The sequence below is a fragment of the Fundulus heteroclitus genome, unplaced genomic scaffold (assembly GCF_011125445.2).
Source record: "Fundulus heteroclitus isolate FHET01 unplaced genomic scaffold, MU-UCD_Fhet_4.1 scaffold_64, whole genome shotgun sequence".
NCBI lineage: Eukaryota > Metazoa > Chordata > Actinopteri > Cyprinodontiformes > Fundulidae > Fundulus > Fundulus heteroclitus.
The window spans coordinates 866291-886435 of record NW_023397077.1 but is presented as its reverse complement, the minus strand read 5'-3'; the positions used below and the strand labels follow the sequence as shown (position 1 = coordinate 886435).

Genomic DNA, 20145 nt, shown 5'->3' with positions numbered 1-20145 from the left:
CATGCAAACTCTACAGTGCATCATCGAAATGCTTACTTTTTTAATCATAAATAAGTACACAACCTTACATTTATTTTAATTTATCAATTTGTATAATGTACTTGGTAAATGTTACACCAATAAATTCTATTCCTTTAGATTTTATTCCTTTGGCAATTATAAATGTTAATTAATGCCCATAATATCCTATTAAAATTACCTGTAAGAGGTTTTAACTTTAAACTTATACAAATGACTATCAAATCACCTAAAATAGCATTTGAAAACCCCCATCATATTTTATAATAAATCAATTCATCTATGCATTATTTTAGATGATCAGAGGACATGGGTCTTTTGCAGACACGTGACTTCGACACTAGGAGGCGCCATTTTGGGGGGTAACCTGCCTAATCGCAACGAAGTTCATTTGAGTTCAAGGATTGACAGTAAAGCCGCGACGTCAGCTAAATAACTTCAGCAATATGGACATCCACAATAAAAACGAAAAGAAGCCTTACAGAGATAAACTCAATAAGGACGCCAGAGACCGGTATTTAGCTAAGCTAACCTCAATTAGCAATATAGATCCATATGAGCTAGCAGCTAAAGCATGGACAGCCGATCCCTCGCTATTTCCACCAACTACAAATATGGACATAATTTTTTATCTTGTTAATGGTGTTAGTGCATATACACTTGAAGAATTCCGAAACTACAAATCTCTGGAAGCTCATGGACTGTTTACTAACGGTTGGGTGCAAGATTTATACTCATTTCAACCAGAAGGATGCACTAATACTGTGGTCACCGCAAAGGTAAGATGTTAGTCAAACTTGTACAAGTCTTCACTTCACAGCTTTATCTAAGTGTAAATTATGGTGCATTCGAACCTATCAAGCGGCAAAAAGCTTCCAAAATGATTAAACTCAAAGTACATAAAACTCTTTTACATGGTAAATAAATTTATTCTTGTGACCCCTGGAATATTAAGGTTCATAGGAAATATATAGGTGTGTTTTTTTTTTTTTTGGTTTTGGTAAAAAAAAATGGGGACAACTGGGACAAAGTTTGTAAAAAACATCAGGTCACCCTATCTAAGTGAGTAACACGGTACTTTAGTTTTATGCAAATATTCAAGCAATATTCTAAGTACTTTGCACTTTCTTTTTGTATGTTTTATTGTAGGTGATGCACTCCCAACGCCTGCGAGAAGCGCCACTCAATCCCTGGGCCATCATCGAGTCATCTGGGGCTATATCCTCTGCTCACTGCACCTGTATGGCGGGCATAGGAGAATCTTGTACACATGTTGCTGCTATGCTGTTTAAGTTGGAGGTAATTGTCAGATGCAGAGAGACAGTGACAGTGACTGGCAGACCAGCATACTGGATGATTCCAGGTAATCTTTCTAAAGTGGTACCAGAGCCTGGATATAAAATTGATTTCACAAGTTCAAAGGCAAAAAGAAAGACTCTGAACAGACTCCTGGAAGGAGGGACTGTAGCTGCACCTGGCATCAGGACAAAACGCACAAAGACAACTAGTACTGTGTCAAATGAGCAGTTGGACTCCTTTTTTAGGGCAATTCACAAGGCATCACCACAAGCTGCTGTGCTATCATGTTTGCCTGAATATTGTGAAGCATTTATTGACCAGGTCCAACCATTAACTGTGCCACGTACCCTTCACTCTCTACGTGATGCGACAATGGATGGCAAGGATATATCTGTTTTGCGCAAGCACTGCGAATCACTTGTTAGTAGGACCTCACTTTCAAACAAGCAAGCTGAATACATAGAATGTAATACGAGAAAGCAAAACAAATCTTTAACATGGCATCACTATCGTGCTGGGAGGGTAACAGCATCTAACATGCATTCAGTTTATGTAGCAAATCTGGACAAACCTTCACAGTCTGTTATTAGTGCTGTGTGCTATCCTACAAATGAAACAAACAGCTCTAGTGCTATTGCATGGGGGAGACAAAATGAGGACGGTGCCAGGGAAATGTACAGACTACAGTCTAGCAGAGATCACGTTGGTTTTGAGGTGACACAGTGTGGTTTTTTTGTGAACCCAAAGTTTCCAGAGGTAGGAGCATCACCTGACGGCCTTGTACATTGCATCTGTTGTGGCCGAGGATGTATTGAAATTAAATGCTCATATAAGTACCGTGACCTAACGGTGATTGAGGCTTGCAATAGCTCTGACAGGAACTTCTGTTTGGAATTACATGAAGGGGAGATGCGTTTGAAGCCACAGCACCCCTATTATAAACAGGTGCAAACTCAGATTTTTGTTACCGAGACTGAATACTGTGATTTTGTTATGTGGACAAAAAAAGACCTGGCTGTGATACGAGTTGCACCAGACCTGGAGCTTTGGACAGCTATCCTTGAGAAGGCAAAACAATTTTTTGTATGTGTGAGTCTCCCTGAGCTTGTAAGCTGCCATTTCACCAAGACATTAAACAGTCCTGCACTAAATGAGATTCCCCTTTTAGCTTGTAATAACAAAACACCACAAACATCAGACACAGTACCACAGAAAAAATGTAAGCGAAAAAGTGTTGAAAAGTTATGGTGTACTTGTCGTTGTCCAGAGAGCAAAGACAATATGGTTGCCTGTGACAATGACAACTGTAAAATTGTTTGGTTCCATCTAAGTTGTGTGGGTCTGCAGCTTACACCTGCACAAGAAGAGACATGGTTCTGTTCTTCATGTACCAATAAAATGTAATTTACTATCTTATTTTGCTTAATAAAGATGGCTTTACTTGGCTAAACCCTGTTTTTATCCTATTTGTGTACATTATAAATATTATATAAATATATGTATATGTATATATATATATATATATATATATATATATATATATATATATATATATATATATATATATATATATATATATGTGTGTGTATATATATACATACATGTATATATATATATATATATATATATACATACATGTATATATATATATACATACATGTGTATATATATATACATACATATATATATATATATATATATATACATGTGTGTATATATATATATACATACATGTGTATATATATATACATGTATATATACATGTATATATATATACACATGTGTATATATATATATATATACATATATATACAATATGTATATATATACACATTGTATATATATATATATATATACACATGTATGTATATATATATATACACATGTATGTATATATATATATATATGTAGATATATATATTATACATGTGTATTATATTACATATATGTATATATATACATATATGTATATATATATATATACATGTATATATATACATATATGTATATATATTATACATATATACAGATACATATATATATATATATATATATATATATATATATATATATAACATATATACATATATATATATACACTTAGAGTTTTTATAAAGAAACCCAAAATGCATAAAATCAGACCGGTGTAGTTCAGTAATCTTGAGACAAATGTTGAGCCATTTGTGTTTATTGTCATTAGCTACTTACAAACAGATGGGCACAGATTTGTCAATGCGCAACACACTGTAACCACTTTATCTAAAAGGGTGACATCCTCACCTTCACATGGCAGTATAAGAGAGATTGGCATTGTCCCTGTCAATATCTTATATTTCTGATTTACATTTCCAATAACCCTTTCAACGTGAATTCTCAGATGTGCTATTTTTCTTGTTTCCTCCACATTTTTAGCATCCAGCTGACACATGCCTTTAGTAAAAGCTGGGAGTTTAACCTCCGCACACAACAAGCCAACATTTTCCTGAATGTCAAAACCTCTGTCAGCCAAAACGATGTCCCCTGGCAATAGTTTATCCAGAAACCCACTATTCAGGGTAATATGTTTGTCACTTGTACGCCCCCCCCATCCCTTTGACAAAAAACAGATGGCTCCCTTGGGTGTAATGCCTATCAGGTACTTCATGGTGTGATTGTGCTTGTAACTTGAAAACATTTGGGCACATGCTTTGACATTGGAAGGTCTCTCTGTGAAAATTTCGAAGCAGTCAATAATGACAGCAACTCGATTGCCAAACGACTGCACAAATTGATGTGGCATAACTTTGCGTAAAGTGTCTCTGTCGGGCCATATAATGGCATTTTTTAGAAATGTATACAACTGTGAGATAGTGTCGCTAAAAGCTCTGTACACAGTACTAGGAGACACAAAAAACATATTGGCAAGAAGATAAACAGAAACATCTAGTCGAAGCCGCATACATGTTAGAAGAAGCATTTGAAATGGTGTGAGTAGTTTCTTATTGTCTGAAGTGGCAGGCACCAAATCGACACAATTTCCATGAATGTTTGTTTATTTGGCAGTCCTGTATAGTGCCTAACTTTATCATTGTCATCATCTGAAAAAAAAGTATCACTGAATTTAACTCTCTCAAGTTGGTGCCTCAGATTTCGATTTTCTTCCAAAAGTCGATTTATTTCTGCACTTTTGAGGATGCATGTGCCACATTCAGGGATGCCATTCAGTTGTTCATCTTGCTGTTGCGTATCACCAGTCTTGTCTGTAATGGCATCTTCCTGCACAGTAACTGCAGACAGCTCAGTGTCCACCGGGATGTGTTGACCACAGACTTCTCCATTCTGCTGGACCACTCTCTCTGCCTCCTGCAGCATACTGTTCCTCAGCTGCTGGCGTTTACCTCGTCTTGCAGAGCGCGCACGGTCAGTTGGTTGGAGATCAGTATGACCAAGACGTAGGGATGGAGCCCAGTCTGGATCAGTTTCCATCATCTCATAAGCAGGTTGACCTGCAATTACATATTGAGATAATAAATACAAACTGTTATGCCAAGATTTCTGTAAGTTTTATATGTTATAATAAGTTGAAAGACAGACTTTTATTGGTTCTGTCTTTGTCCTGGTTTAGTCTTTAGTTCTTGTTTTTCCCTGTTAAGTTCTGATTTAGACCAGATTTAATTTTGATCTAGGCCTGATTTAGACCCTATTTAGAAAAAATTCATGCATCGGCAACAAGACAAACAACAATAGCATCATGCCACATACAACACACATATCCAACAGATTACTAACTACAGCTTCACAAACTAGAAAAACAAATAAAGCATAGGATAGATAATCTACTTACTTTTATGAAAATGCAAAGAGCAAACACGCATATTCGGAGATATGTGATTGAATGTGATATCTTTCCGTCGGACAGCTGCAACCCAGGCTATCCTGCGTCTCCGGCTAATGTCCTCTATTTGTAAGCCACGATCTTTTCTCCAGGCAGGAAACCTGAAAAATTTCATGCCAGAACGTCCTTTTTTACCCGAAGTAGTACTCCCACAGGCTTTAACACAACAAGAACGAGCCATTTTATTCACAAAAGAAAGGGTAAATCTCCTCGGGACGTTTGAATAGCAGCTCGAATTTCTCGCTCGGTAACCCCCCAATATGGCGCTAATTACCCACAATGCACAGGGCGTGACGTCACGTGCAAAAGACCCATTGCAGATATTATTTAAAAGAACTTATAAATGAAACAACAAATGAATGAAATACAAGCTGCATCAGCCGATCAATCAGCCCTGTGGCTAGGTTAATGCTAACTGCATACAGTCCAGGAGCAGTCAAGTTCTAACAGGTGCCGATCCGTCACAGAGTGCATAATCTTTCTTACCGGATGCCACTCCGCTTGCTCGTAATAGTCTCCCATTCTGCACAGGCTTCTTATACAACTTCCCAGATAGCAGGTGACACAGCGGCAGATCCCTTTTCAGATCCGCATAACAGCCACGTCTGTTTTACTGCCCGCCCAGAAATCAGAGAGAACGAATCACAGTCAGTTTACAGATGGTTTGGAGCCAGGGCTACGGACTGAGGCGCAACCAGAGAAAGGCGACGGAGACAGTGGTGATTTTGAAATTAAAATCATATCCGAAGTTGATTCCTCATTAAGGTAAGCCAAAGTTGGTCAAAAATGTATGTAAGAAAATCTATTTTCTTTAGTTTTGTAAAATATAAGTGTCATTGACAGCTTTGAGGATCAAAAGTTAAGCTAATCTTTAATTGTGTTCATTAAAATCCATCGAGAGTTTGTGTGCTTGGTCTGTAATAAAAAAAATAGCCATAGTAAAAAATGTTTCACCATCAGACTCAAAAAATGAACAGATTTTATCACTTAAACGTTTAGCATTGATGGGGTTTTGGCTAGGTGACTGTAAAGCCTATTTTAAAGCCATTATGTGGAGACAAACCCATTTTTAAATCAGTTAGCGACTACAACTCTATAAGCATATAGATCAAAAAGCGTTAATAGATTAAATGTATGATAAACAGCGTCGATACAACGCAAATTTACCAAACTAGTACAACTACATCTCCCATCATGCACCGGACAAGATGTCGCGAACGGCTGACTGCGTCGGCTAAAAAAAAACTGTTCACTGTCCAATACGGGTGGGAGAGTTTACATGGCAGGGGTTTTCAGATTCTGTGAGAAACTAAGAAAGAAAGGTGAGTAATTTGTTTTCCTTTCACAGAGAAAGTTTGGCGAAAGGATGTTATTATACTAGAACTCAGTAGTTGGTCCGAGTACTGTAAGAAGATTTTTTTGTCTCACAATTTGTTTTAGAAATAATGAAAAGGAGGGAACATCCATTGACCAGCTCAGGCATTAGGAGGAGGGCTCGTATTGCTTTGGAAAAAAGACTGTGACACTGCAGAAGACTGTTTGTTGAGCTCACAACAACGTCCTGTGGACATCACTGACACACCAACTATCACAAGTAGCCCCGAAAGCAGCTATGAAGCCAGATCGTTTGAATTAAATGACCATTTAGATGAACCTTGCCCAGATAATACTGGTGAAGAAGAAGAGATCCAAAATGCTTCTGAGTCGGACTCCGAACCAGAGTCCCAGTCTGTTGAGGGACCAGAGAGCCTAGTTGAAGGCTTAGCCATTTGGTGTATCGTTAGTGGCCCTCACAGCTCTCCTTAGTTTGCTGAGATTATATCACCCACAACTGCCAAAAGATGGCCGAACAATTCTTAAAACAAACACGGAGTATGAAATTCAACATCGATGTAGTGGTTTGTATCATTATAGAGGTATCTTGAACGCTCTGCAAAAGACTTTGGTCAGACTAATTGAAAATAAAGTAGATGTATTTAGGTTTAGATTACAGATAAATATTGACGGCTTGCAGTTGTTTAAAAGCACAAATGTACAGTTATGGCCGATCTTAGGACTCTTGATAAATGTTCCAATGAAGGAGCCTGTTGTTATTGGCTTGTTTTGTGGTTCAAAAAAGCAGGTTCTGCTGATGAATTCCTAAGAGAGTTTAATCAGGAGTTAAAGCAGCTCCAGGAAGGGGTTCATCTTAAAGGGAAGCAACTTTTTATAGAGCTGGATTCAGTTGTCTGTGATGCTCCTGCTAGAGCTTTTGTGAAACCAGGTGTTTATGTGAACAACAGAATGACATTTTATGATTATGATTTTATGTTACGGACTGATTCATCATTTTCAGAGAGAGCTGATGAGTGCCACCATCATGAGGGACCTCATGGATTGTCTGGTCTAAATGTTGGTATGGTATCGAAATTTCCTCTAGATTACATGCGCCTTGCATGTTTAGGTGTTGCACGTAAATTATTAAATATTTGGCTGAGAGGTCCTTTGAAGTTTTGTTTATCCTCTAGCATTGTTGATCAGATTTCTCAAAGTTTGGTTCAGTTGCGGACACATATCCCATTTGAGTTTGCAAGGAAGCCAAGGTCTCTAAGAGAGCTTGATCGCTGGAAAGCCACTGAACTATGACAATTTTTGATGTATACAGGTTCTGTTGTGCTGGTACCATATTTGGACAGAAATTTATATAACAATTCCATGTTATTTTCTGTAGGTATTTGCATCCTTGTCAGTCCTCATCTGTGTTCCCTGTATAGTGAATATGCAAACACTCTACTAAAAACCTTTGTTGGTCATTTTGGAGAACTTTATGGCAAAGATTCTCTAGTTTATAATGTACATGCCTTGGTCCACCTTTCTGCAGATGATAAACGGTTCGGTTCTTTGGACAATATCTCAGCTTTTCCATATGAAAACTATCTACGTAAACTGAAGAGGTTTGTCAGAAAGCCAAACTTTCCCCTTGCACAAATTGTAAGACGTTTATCAGAAGGTGAAAAGATTTGTAGCACGGAGTTGCCCTGTAAGGCGTTGAGAATGCAAAATTTTGTTGGACCTCTTCCTAATGGCCTTCAAGCAGTGGCACAGTAGAGTTTTACAGACTGGGAAGTGGCTCAGGAAAGTTTCTACTGGTGATAATGCTTTTATTATAGATGAAAATGTTTGTGTAATACATAACATTGTTCAGACTGTAGAAGGAATATATGTAGTATATAAGGCATTTGCACAGATGGAAAACTTCTACAAGTATCCTGTGAGCTCCAATTGTGTTTATCGTGTCACAGCCCATAGAGCCCTTAAAGGTGGCGAAGGTGTCACAGGTCTCTCACAAGTGTATTCTTCTGCCTTTTAAAATAGGTTTGTTACAATGCCCCTTTTGCATACTCTCGGTTGTAGTGGCCAAAGTTTGGCAGTTTAGGGTGCAGAGCAGGTTGGGGAGAGGTTAAAGAGACTTTGGATCGGCACAAAAATTACAAAACAATTAGACTGACTTTACAGATGACTTTCACCCTTCAGACAAATATAAATCAGCTTAATTCTTCAAAACCGTTTTGGATGTCAGTTTTGATAATGTGAGTATTCAAATTTATTGAAGCAAATAACACCACCTGGGTTGGTTATTCTAAGTTTATAGATTTGAAAAACTAAAAATTAACTGACATGTAAGATGTATTCAGTTGCAGAACCTCTAAAATTGTTAAACACATGGTAAGCATCACTTTAAAGCAATTCTAGAAGGTTTTCTGTGAAAAAGCCCAATGAGATTATGGTTCACAGGTTTATCTGTATGTTGCAATATAATTTATTTAGCTGCATGAATAGCTTCCTAAATCCACTACACCTTTAATGGATATGAGGTCACATTATTGGCTTTGCAGCATTTATTAATGAAATCATATTTGATATTGTAACTTTACGTTAAATAATTAGTCAAGAAAGTAGTAAACTAATATAACGCTGGCAAATCATGGTCATTGTAATCATTCATTTCCAGCCTACACTGAATCATATCTTCAAGAGTAGTTATACAATCATAAAAAACATTTACAATTAAAAAATAAATAGCTTGTGACCAAGGTAATTGCTGCTCCATGCACATTTCATTGTTTTACGGTTATTGTAGCCCTGTTCCGATTATGAGAAGGTTAAATATGAAGTCAACACTAAATCTGTTGTCTTATTTGTATACATATGTCTGTTATGATATATTTTTCTGGGATGAACCCGGACACAGCACGCACACACAGAGTCAGTTCTTATGAGTGAGTTTTTATTGAATAGTGTGGAAGATGGATGATGAGACCAGAGTCTTACAACGGACGGAGGTGAAGGGTGTAGAAGCTGGCTGGCAGGAGGAGTGTGGAGAGACTGACCGGGAGGAACTCTGGAGCCGAACACTGGAGAGCAGGACCTCTGAGCAGAGCCGTGGAGCGCAGAGCATCAGAGCCGAGCAGAGCATCAGAGCCGAGCAGAACATCAGAGCCGAGCAGAGCATCAGAGCCGAGCAGTGGCGAGCAGAACGTCAGAGCCGAGCAGAGGCGAGCAGAGCATCAGAGCCGAGCAGAGCATCAGAGCCGAGCAGAGGCGAGCAGAGCATCAGAGCCGAGCAGTGGCGAGCAGAGCATCAGAGCCGAGCAGTGGCGAGCAGAACGTCAGAGCCGAGCAGAGGCGAGCAGAGCATCAGAGCCGAGCAGAGCATCAGAGCCGAGCAGTGGCGAGCAGAGCATCAGAGCCGAGCAGAGGCGAGCAGAGCATCAGAGCCGAGCAGTGGCGAGCAGAGCATCAGAGCCGAGCAGAGGCGAGCAGAACGTCGGAGCCGAGCAGTGGCGAGCAGAACCTCAGAGCCGAGTAGTGGAGCACAGGACGTCCGAGCCGTGCAGTGGAAGGCTGAACGTCCGAGCCGAGCGGTAGAGGTCTGAACGTCTGAGCCGAACGGTGGAGGTCTGAACGTCTGAGCTGAATACTGGAGAAAACAAAACTGTCGGAAAGTCTTTGGGCTGACTGTAACAAGACCAGGTGAATGGAGTCTTCAGGCTGACGGGTACAAACGGAGCTGACAAGAAAAACTGGCAGGGACTGAGCGGAAGTGAACGCTATGGACCGGCGACGGGAACAGAAAGAGGTGAGTCTGATAAAGCGGTGGGAACAGGTGGAAGCAGTTGTGGGTTAATTGCAGCCTGCCAGGTGAAACTGATCAGGCTGCGCAGGAACAAGAGAGAGGGAGAGAGGCTCAGCATGCAGCCAATAAGCTGCATCCTGACAATGTCCGATTACAGTGTTCTTCCGAAAATGTCAGATGCAACTAGTGGTGTCACAATAAAAATAGAATAAAATTGAATACCCTAGCTTCAGAGATGTAAGAATTTGTCGTAAATAATAAAAGTTTTGTTTTAAAAGTATATGATATTTTCTCTTTCAGATGTTTTTAATGGTTGAATTCATTGACAGCATGGCTGTAAACATCATACCAGAGTCCTGGTTTGAAGACGAGATGACAAAGTGGCCCAGCTATAAAAGTGACAATCGAATAAACAGAGCAGTTAAAAAAAGAGCCAACAGAAGATTGGAAGTCCTATGATGTGCGTGTCCTCTCAAAAACAGGTAAATATACATTAAGAGATTAAATTTGACTCAGTTACTAGACTCTCTGAAGCCTTATCTGTAAAATGTCCTTTTTGTTACACACCCTATGCCTTCCAGGAAACTAAAGTAAACAGAACATAAACATTTGTTTAACAATAGAGTAATTTATCATTTATTAATTCTGGGTAGGTAATTAGCTAAGGGCAAGAGAGAAACTGAAGGCATCACTGACCTGTGATACATCAGAGCTACAAACGGATGTGGAGGAAGAGATTGTTAGGAAGAGTAAAATCCAGCCGAGGTTGGGTTTTTAGAGATTTTTGACTGAGCCACAGTTTTAAAAAAGAAAAACAACATTATAACCTATTGCTGATTTAAGAAGGACTAATCAGAGATCATAAATCTAGCAAGTATTTTACTAGCTCATGAGTAATGGGGCTTGTGATTATTTTTGTTCGATAGAGTCCTATTTGGTGACACTGACTCTCTAAAAAGAAGAGACACACCAATTCCTCCTCAACTGCAGCCCCCCCAATTCCATCACCTACTCCTGACACAGGATCTTTGAGAGCTAACCAGACCTCTGCAAGACCTCAGCTATATATGGGGAACACTGAATCCTTTTTCACAGGTATACATACTTTTTGTTATTAATCGGATAGCAAAAAATGCTTTATAGGAGATTATTTTACAGAATTTAAACCAGGTGAACCAAAAACCGCCATTTGTGAAGGTCAGGAAAGAGCATATTTTACAGACAATGATAATTTTTCATATCCAAAATGTAAAAAATCCAAAATGTATATATTTTATGTACATCTTTTGGTTTAATTACACTTTTGAGCAGGCTGTTTTTCATGTTTTAGAGTCTGGTTAATGAATAATTGATTACAAAATTAGTTAACGATTATTTTATTAATCAATCAATCACGATTAATCGGATAATTCTTGCAGCCCCATTCCAGTTAACTCAAATCGCTCAGATGACGTATCTGAATTTTCCAAACTATGACATTATCATCTGGGCCTTCCCTCGTTGTTTGTGTGTAAACCTCTGATTTTGAACACATTAATAAATAAACCTTTAAAAACTGAAATTATTTTAGTAATTATAACTGTCCTAAAAATAGAGATATTTGGTGTGATTTAAGCTAATACTGGGAGATATAAGGTGTATGTTTTTATCTGGTGTATGTAAACTCATGGTTTCAACTGTAGGCAGATGCTCCATGTCATCTTAAGGCTAGAAGAAATTTTGGCCAATAGCTTTAAAATAATGCTGGAAAGAAAAACAAGTAACAACAGACTAACAAACACCTAAACTTAAGTCTTACTTGTATTTTCTAGTTTTATTCTCACTTCAGATATTTAACATGCGGTATTAGCATATATATTCAAGGCAAGGCAAGGCTAATTTATTTATATAGCACAATTCAGTACAGAGACAATGCAAAGTGCTTTACATGATTAAAATATAGGAATAAAAGCAAGTAGAGATAGAATGTAGAAACAAAAAAGAACATTGAAAACAGTAAAACAGTTTAACTGGAACATTCAAAGGCAATTTTAAACAAATGTGTTTTTAATCTTGATTTAAAGGAACTCAGGCTTTCAGCACTTTTACAGTTTTCTGGAAGTTTGTTCCAGATAAGTGGAGGATAGGAACTAAATGCTGCTTCTCCTTGTTTAGTTCTAGTTCTGGTTCTGCAGAGCAGGCTGGAGCCAGAAGACCTGAGTGGTCTGGAAGGTTGATACCCTGATAACAAGTCTGTGATGGATTTAGGTGCTAAGCCATTTAAGGATTTATAGACTAACAGAAGTATTTTAAAGTCTATTCTCTGAGATACAGGGAGCCATGGAAGGACTTTAGAACTGGGGTTATGTGCTCTACTTTCTTAGTCTTAGTGAGGACGCGGGCAGCAGCGGTCTGGATCAGCTGCAGCTGTCTGATCCACTTTTTAGGCAGACCTGTGAACACACCGTTGCAGTAATCAATTCTACTAAATATAAACGCATGGATTAGTTTTTCCAGATCCTGCTGAGACATCAGTCCTTTAATCCTAGAAATGTTCTTCAGGTGATAGAAAGCCGACCTTGTAATTGTCTTTAGATGCTTTTGAAGGTTCAGGTCTGAGTCCATTACTACTCCCAGATTTCGGGCCTGATTGGTGGTTTTTAGCTGAAGTGACTGAAGCTGTGTGCTAACTTTTGATCTCTCCTCTATTGGTCCAAATATTATTACTTCAGTTTTGTTTTTATTCAGTTGAAGAAAGTTTTGGCACATTCATGCATTGATTTCTTCTAGGCATTTACTCAGTGCTTGAACTGGTTCATAGTAACCTGGTGACATGGTGACGTAGAGCTGTGTGTCGTCTGCATAGTTACGGTAGCTGATGTTGTTATTTTTTATTATCTGAGCAAGAGGGAGCATGTAGATATTGAAGAGGAGGGGACCCAGGATGCACCCTTGGGGAACCCCACATGTAATTTTTGTCATCTCTGATGTAAAGTTACCTACTGATACAAAAAAGTCCCTGTCCTTTAAGTAGGATTTAAACCAGTGGAGAGCTGTACCAGAGAGGCTGACCCAGTTCTCCAGGCATTCTAACAGAAAGGAGTGATCGACAGTATCAATGATGCACTAAGGTCCAACAGAACCAGCACGGTGGTTCTTCCACAGTCTGTATTTATATGGATGTCATTAAACACCTTGATAAGGGCGGTCTCTGTACTGTGGTGAGGAAACCTGACTGGAAAACATCAAAGCGGCTGGTCGTAGTTAAGAAGGTGTTTAATTGTTGAAACACAGCTTTTTCAATAATCTTACTGATAAAGGGGAGGTTTGAGATGGGCCTGTAGTTCTGGAGTAGTAGTTTGTCTAAATTGTTCTTTTTCAGCAGTGGTTTGATATTTGCTGTTTTTAGGGACTGGGGAAAAAGACCTGACAGAAGGGATGTGTTTATTATCTGAGTCAAATCAGACGCTATGACTGGTAAAACTTTTTTAAAGAAAACTGTGGGGAGAACATCAAGGCAGCATGAGGAGGAACTTAGCTGCTGAATGATCTGCTCTAAGCTTTTGTGGTTTATTTGGCTGAATTGGGACATTTTGTCAGAAGTAGTTCCAGCTGAATACGGCTTTGGTTCTAGAGTTGGTGTGGAAATACAAAGTGATCCTCTAATTTTTAGGATTTTCTCAGTAAAGAAGTTAGCAAATTCATTGCAGGTCCTGGTGGAGTGGAGTTCAGAAGCCACGGACACAGGAGGATTTGTTAATCTGTCGACTGTGGCAAATAAGACACGAGCATTATTAATGTTTTTCTTAATGATCTCAGAGAAGAAAGATCCTCTTGCATTTTTCAGTTGTAAGTTATACCTGTAAAGTCTCTCTTTATAGATGTCATAGTGAACCTGGAGTCTGTTCTTTCTCCACCTGCGTTCAGCTTTCCGACATTCCCTTTTTTCACCTCTAACTGCTGGAGCATTTCTCCAAGGAGATTTATTCTCCCCGGAAAGAACTTTCACTTTAACTGGAGCAATGCGGTCAATGATGCCTGAGACTTTAATTTCAATTCAATTCAATTCAATTCAATTCAATTCAATTTTATTTATATAGCGCCAAATCATGAAACATGTCATCTCAAGGCACTTTACAAAATCAAGTTCAATCATATTATACAGATTGGGTCAGATTATACAGATTGGTCAAAAATGTCCTATATAAGGGAACCAGTTGATTGCATCAAAGTCCCGACAAGCAGCATTCACTCCTGGGGAACCGTAGAGCCACAGGAAGAGTCATCTGCATTGTACATGGCTTTGCTACAATCCCTCATACTGAGCAAGCATGAAGCGACAGTGGAAAGAAAAACTCCCCATTAACGGGAAGGAAAACCTCCAGCAGAACCGGGCTCAGTATGAACGGTCATCTGCCTCGACCGACTGGGGTTACAGAAGACAGAGCAGAGACACAACAAGAGAGGCAAACAAGCACAGAAGCACACATTGATCTAGTAATCTGTTCTACATTAGATGGTAGTAGCGGGTGAGCCGTCTTCTCTGGATGATGTTACAGTTAACAGAACGCCAGACCAGGTGTACCTACTATGAAGATAAAGAGAGAGAGCAAAAAGTTAAAAGCTGAAATGACGACAGTCATTTCAATGTAATACAATGCAAAACTGGAGAACAGTAGAAATCAGTAGAGTGAGAAAAATAGACCCTGATGTCCTCCAGTAGCCTATGCCTATCACAGCACAACTATAGAGGTAGCTCAGAGTAACATGAGCCACTCTAGTTATAAGCTTTGTCAAAAAGGAAAGTTTTAAGATTATTCTTAAAAGTAGACGGGGTGTCTGCCTCACGGACCAAAACTGGGAGTTGGTTCCACAGGAGAGGAGCCTGATAGCTAAAGGATCTGCCTCCCATTCTACTTTTAGAGACTCTAGGAACCACCAGCAGACCTGGTGACTTTAGAATGAAAGTTATCTACTAGCTCATCTACTGAGTTGCAGCCCAAGGTTGAAGTATCGGAGTAAGCTTGAATAAAAGTTTCCGCGGCATTGTCCTTAAAGGTGCGTTTTCTTACTGTGTCCCTTTGGCTAAATGAGTCACTGGAAATTGTGCTTTCAAAGGTAACAGAAAAGTGATCAGATACACTGACGTTAGAAATCTTTAGACCTTTAGTGATGATTAAGTCTAATATGTGTCCCTGTTTGTGTGTTGGCTGTTTAACATGTTGAGTTAAACCAAAGCTTCTAAGTGTGTCACACAGTTCTTTTGAACAAGATGTAACATTCATGTTAAAGGCTTTTCAGGAGCAGCAGTTATGGTTACAAGTTTTTCCCAAAGTTAAAATGAGTTGTTCAAGTGCTGAGGTGACAAGCTGTAAGAAGGGAAGGCAACCATACTTTTGAAAGTGTTGTGATTTAGTTATTTTACTTAAAGTATTAAATTTTATTTCAGTTCTCGTTTTTTTTTTTTTTAAACAAGGATTACATTTAAAAAAAATAATGAATATAATGAAAGTAAAACTTAGAATTTGAATTTAGCCTGTAAAATGTACTGTAACTGATGAGATTAATGTTTTCTCTCCAAATAAACACTTACATCCATATTGAAATAATTTTGCACAGCTTCAACACCTGTGTCTATGAATTTGTCCACCTTGCCTTCAAGTCCATTGCTCCATACGGATTTGGGTCACATTCAAGATCAAAGTTATTTCGATCTTGAAAGTCGCTACAAGGGTAATGTTTTTTCCTATATTTTATCGGGGTTTTATCATCATCTGAGTGATTATTCAAATGAACATATGATTAAAAGAAGAAATTATTACAAACCGGATTTCAAAAAAGTTGGGACACTAAACAAATTGTGAATAAAAACTGAATGCAATGATGTGAAGATGGCAAATGTCTATATTTTATTCGTAATAGAATATAGATGACAGCTCAAAAGTTTAATCTGAGTAAATGTAACATTTTAAAAGAAAAATAAGTTGATTCAAAATTTCACAGTGTCTACAGATCCCAAAAAAGTTGGGACAAGTAGCAATAAGTGGCTGGGAAAAGGATATTGAGCATATAACGAACAGCTGGAAGACCAACTAACACTAATTAGGTCAATTGACAACAGGATTGGGTATAAAAAAAGCCTCTCAGAGTGTCAGTGTCTCTCTGAAGCCAAGATGGTAAGAGGATAACCTATTCCACCATTGTTGCTCAAAAAGATAGTGCAGAAATACCAGAATGGTGTTGGCCAGCGTAAAATAGCAAAGACTTTTAAGTTATCATCATCAACCGTGCATAACATCATCAAAAGATTCAGAGAATCTGGAACAATGGCTTTGCGTAAGGGTCAAGGCCGTAAAACTTTACTGGATGCTCGAGATCTCCGGGCCCTTAAACGTCACTGCACCTCAAACAGGAATGCTACTGTCAAGGAAATAACAGGATGGGCTCAGGAATACTTCCAGAAAGCATCGTCAGGGATCACAATCCGCCGTTGCCAGCTGAAACTCTACAGTGCAAAGAGGAAGCCATTTCTAAGCAAGCTGCACAAGCTCAGCTGTTTGCACTGGGCGACGGATCATTTAAAATGGAGTGAGGCAACATGGATGACTGTTCTGTGATCAGATGAGTCACGATTTGAAGTTCTTTATGGAACTCTGGGATGCCGTGTCATCCGGACCAGAGAGGACATGGATAACCCAAGCTGTTATCAACGCTCCGGTCAGAAACCTGCATCACTGATGGGATGGGGTTGCATGAGTGCTTGTGGCATGGGCAGCTTGCATGTCTGGAAAGGCACCATAAATGCAGAGACCTATGTTTAGGTTCTAGAACAACATATGCTTCCATCTATCTGTCATCTGTTTCAGGGAAGACCCTGCATTTTTCAACAAGATAACGCCAGACCACATTCTGCAGCAATCACAACATCATGGCTACGTAGGAGAAGGATCCGGGTACTGGTACGGGCCAGCCTGCAGTCCAGATCTTTCACCTATAGAGAACATTTGGCGCATCATAAAGAGGAAGGTGCAACAAAGAAGGCCCAAGACGATTGAACGGTTAGAGGCCTGTATTAGACATGAATGGGAGAGCATTCCTATTTCTAAACTAGAGAAACTGGTCTCCTCTGTCCCCAGACGTCTGTTGAGTGTTGTTAGAAGAAGGGGGGATGCCACACAGTGGTAACAATGGCCATGTCCCAACTTTTTTGGAATTTGTTGACGCCATGAAATTTGGAAATAACATATTTTTTCCTTAAAATGATACATTCTCTCAGTTTAAACTTTTGATCTGCGATTTGTGTTCTATTCTGAATAAAATATTTGTTTTTGACACCTCCACATCATTGCATTCAGTTTTTATTCACAATTTGTTTAGTGTCCCAACTTTTTTGGAATCCAGTTTGTAATTCAACTTATTAATTCCCCAGCTACAGAGCCTCCAGTCCCTGGCGCCCCGGTCTATCACATGTATGAAGCACCTGTGTACCAGATCCCCAGGACACATCAGGCAAATTTCCATCAGCAACATGTTTTCACCCCCTCATTTAGACTGGGGAGGACAGGCAGTGGATGTATATCTTGCTCTGGTGAGAGTCCTTTAACGGGTACCTTAACAGTTTGGAAAGTTGTACAGTTTTTTCTAGTATAATCTCGAGTTGAATATGTATGGAAAGAGAAAATAGAGTATGAAAAATATTTTTGATGCAGACTTTATTCCCATCCATCTTCCAAACTGCTCAATCCCTCATGGGGTCACAGGGGTTGCTGGTGCCTATCTCCAGCGTTCACTGGGCGAGAGGCGGGGTACACCCTGGACAGGTCACCAGTCTGTCACAGGACAACACAGAGAGACAAACAGGACAAACAACCTTTCACACACACACACACTCACACCTAAGGACAATTTGGAGAAGCCAATTAACCTAACAGTCATGTTTTTGGTCTGTGGGAGGAAGCTGGAGTACCCGGAGAGAACCCACACATGCACAGGGAGAACATGCAAACTCCATGCAGAAAGACCCAGGGGTGTACTTGAACCCAGGACCTTCTTGCTGCAAGGCAACAGCGCTACCCACTGCGCCACTGTGCAGCCTACTTTATTTTATCATTTATTTTTATTATTTATCTACTTTATTCCCTGTTTGTCTAAATCAGGGGTGCCAAGCTCCAGTCCTGGAGGGCCGATATACTGCAGCTTTTAGATGTGTCCCTGGTCCAACTTACCTGAACAAAAATCTTCTCAGTTTTCCAAATTACTGCTAATGACCTAATTATAGAATTCAGGTGTGTTGAAGCAGAGGCACATCTAAAAGCTGCAGGACACCAGCCCTCCAGGACTGCAGTCTAAATGGTCTAAATACCCCATCCATCCACTCGTGTTTTTTTCCAAATATCCACCCACCTACTTGTCTATTCGTCCATGTATGTCTATTACATTTAATGGCTGACCTCCAAGCTAATGTATTAATTTTTGTATAGACTGTGTACTTTTTAATGACTAATTGGGTAACTTGAAATATTTTTCAACTCTGTAGCTGCTGAGCTGCACATCCTGACCCTGTTGGAAAATATAAAGCAACAGCAAATGCAACTTTTTGTTGCTGTAAACAGCCTTGCTGCTCGAAAGGGGACGGAAACGCCAGTGATTGAAATGCCCAACATTAACCTTCCACTGGACACACTTGCTGAGGTGGAGTTTGAGTAATGACTAAAAGACCAGGCGGTCTCCCGTGCAAAGCAAGACATGGTATTGGATTGAATCTGTATTCAATATTAAAAACTCATCAAGTTTGTACCCTAAATGTGATCCTTGACTATTTTTTTTTTCATTTTTGTTTTTGTATTTCCGCCTTTCAGGTTTCTGTTCTGGGTGCTGTGGGAGGTCCGAATTCCAAAAAAAAAAAAAACCCACATTGAACATCCTGTCCAGGCTTTTCTCTGATGGAGTAGCGAAACAAATAAACTGGAAAGGGGTAAATGGAAAGAAATGCTTCAAAGAGATGCTCACAAGAAGCTTGTTGATCCTTCCGGCGGCGCCCCTGGCGGCAGCAGCCGAACACAGCTCTGTACCAACTCGCGGACTTTTTGCACAAAAATGCCGCCAAACTCGCTGGAAACCACTCATCTACCCAGCCGATCAGTACTTGACCGCGAGCGCCTGTTGGAGTTACGATCAAGTTATGTTTTTGGACTTTTAAATACCACGCTCGACTGCTTACGTGACTGTGGCGTCCTACGGAGACCAGCCCCGGAGGCCTGTGAAGCGGCGGCCTCGACGAGCAGCTCACGCCGGAGGAGAGCGACGCGGAAGCGGTGTAGCCGGCCGAAGAAGCGCGGGTGCCGAGGAGGCTTAGCAGCGAGGCTAAAGGCTAACCCATTCAGACCGCCGCTACCATCCATCTGGCTTTCCAACGTTCGCTCACTGGACAACAAAATGGACCATTTACAACTCGAGCTCTCTACAAAGAGGGAGCTCAGGGACTGCTGCGCTTTCATTCTGACCGAAACATGGCTTTCATCATCAATCCCAGACAACGCCGTTAGCCTGGAGGGGCTAGCTACTTTCCGCGCCGACAGACAGACAGAACTCTGCGGTAAGTCCCGAGGAGGCGGACTCTGCGTTTACACCAATAACACCTGGTGTAAAAATGCTAGATTAGTCACAAGTCTATGCTCTCCGGACATTGAGCTTATGATTATTAGCTGCAGACCTTTTTATCTGCCTAGAGAGTTCACTGTTGTTATCATCGCAGCGGTTTACGTCCCTCCCAGCGCTAATACTAAAGATGCTATGGGTGTTCTTTATCGGACTATCTCTGAGCTGCAATCTGCACACACAGAGGGTGTTTTCATCATTG

The 20145-nt window shown here is 39.9% G+C and overlaps 1 protein-coding gene across 1 annotated transcript; it reads left to right on the top strand.

Moving 5' to 3' along the window:
* Positions 1-337: 337 nt before the first annotated feature.
* LOC118561476 lies at positions 338-2758 on the top strand. Its single transcript, XM_036133589.1, has 2 exons — positions 338-797; positions 1168-2758. The coding sequence occupies exons 1-2, from the start codon at positions 465-467 to the stop codon at positions 2719-2721; spliced, it is 1887 nt and encodes a 628-aa protein (XP_035989482.1). The 5' UTR covers positions 338-464; the 3' UTR covers positions 2722-2758.
* Positions 2759-20145: the final 17387 nt, after the last annotated feature.

Excerpts from the sequence above, each read along its gene's own strand:
- LOC118561476 (XM_036133589.1), top strand. The coding sequence starts at position 465 with ATGGACATCCACAATAAAAACGAAAAGAAGCCTTACAGAGATAAACTC. Across the intron at positions 798-1,167 it reads ATACTGTGGTCACCGCAAAG|GTGATGCACTCCCAACGCCT; the intron begins GTAAGATGTTAG and ends GTTTTATTGTAG.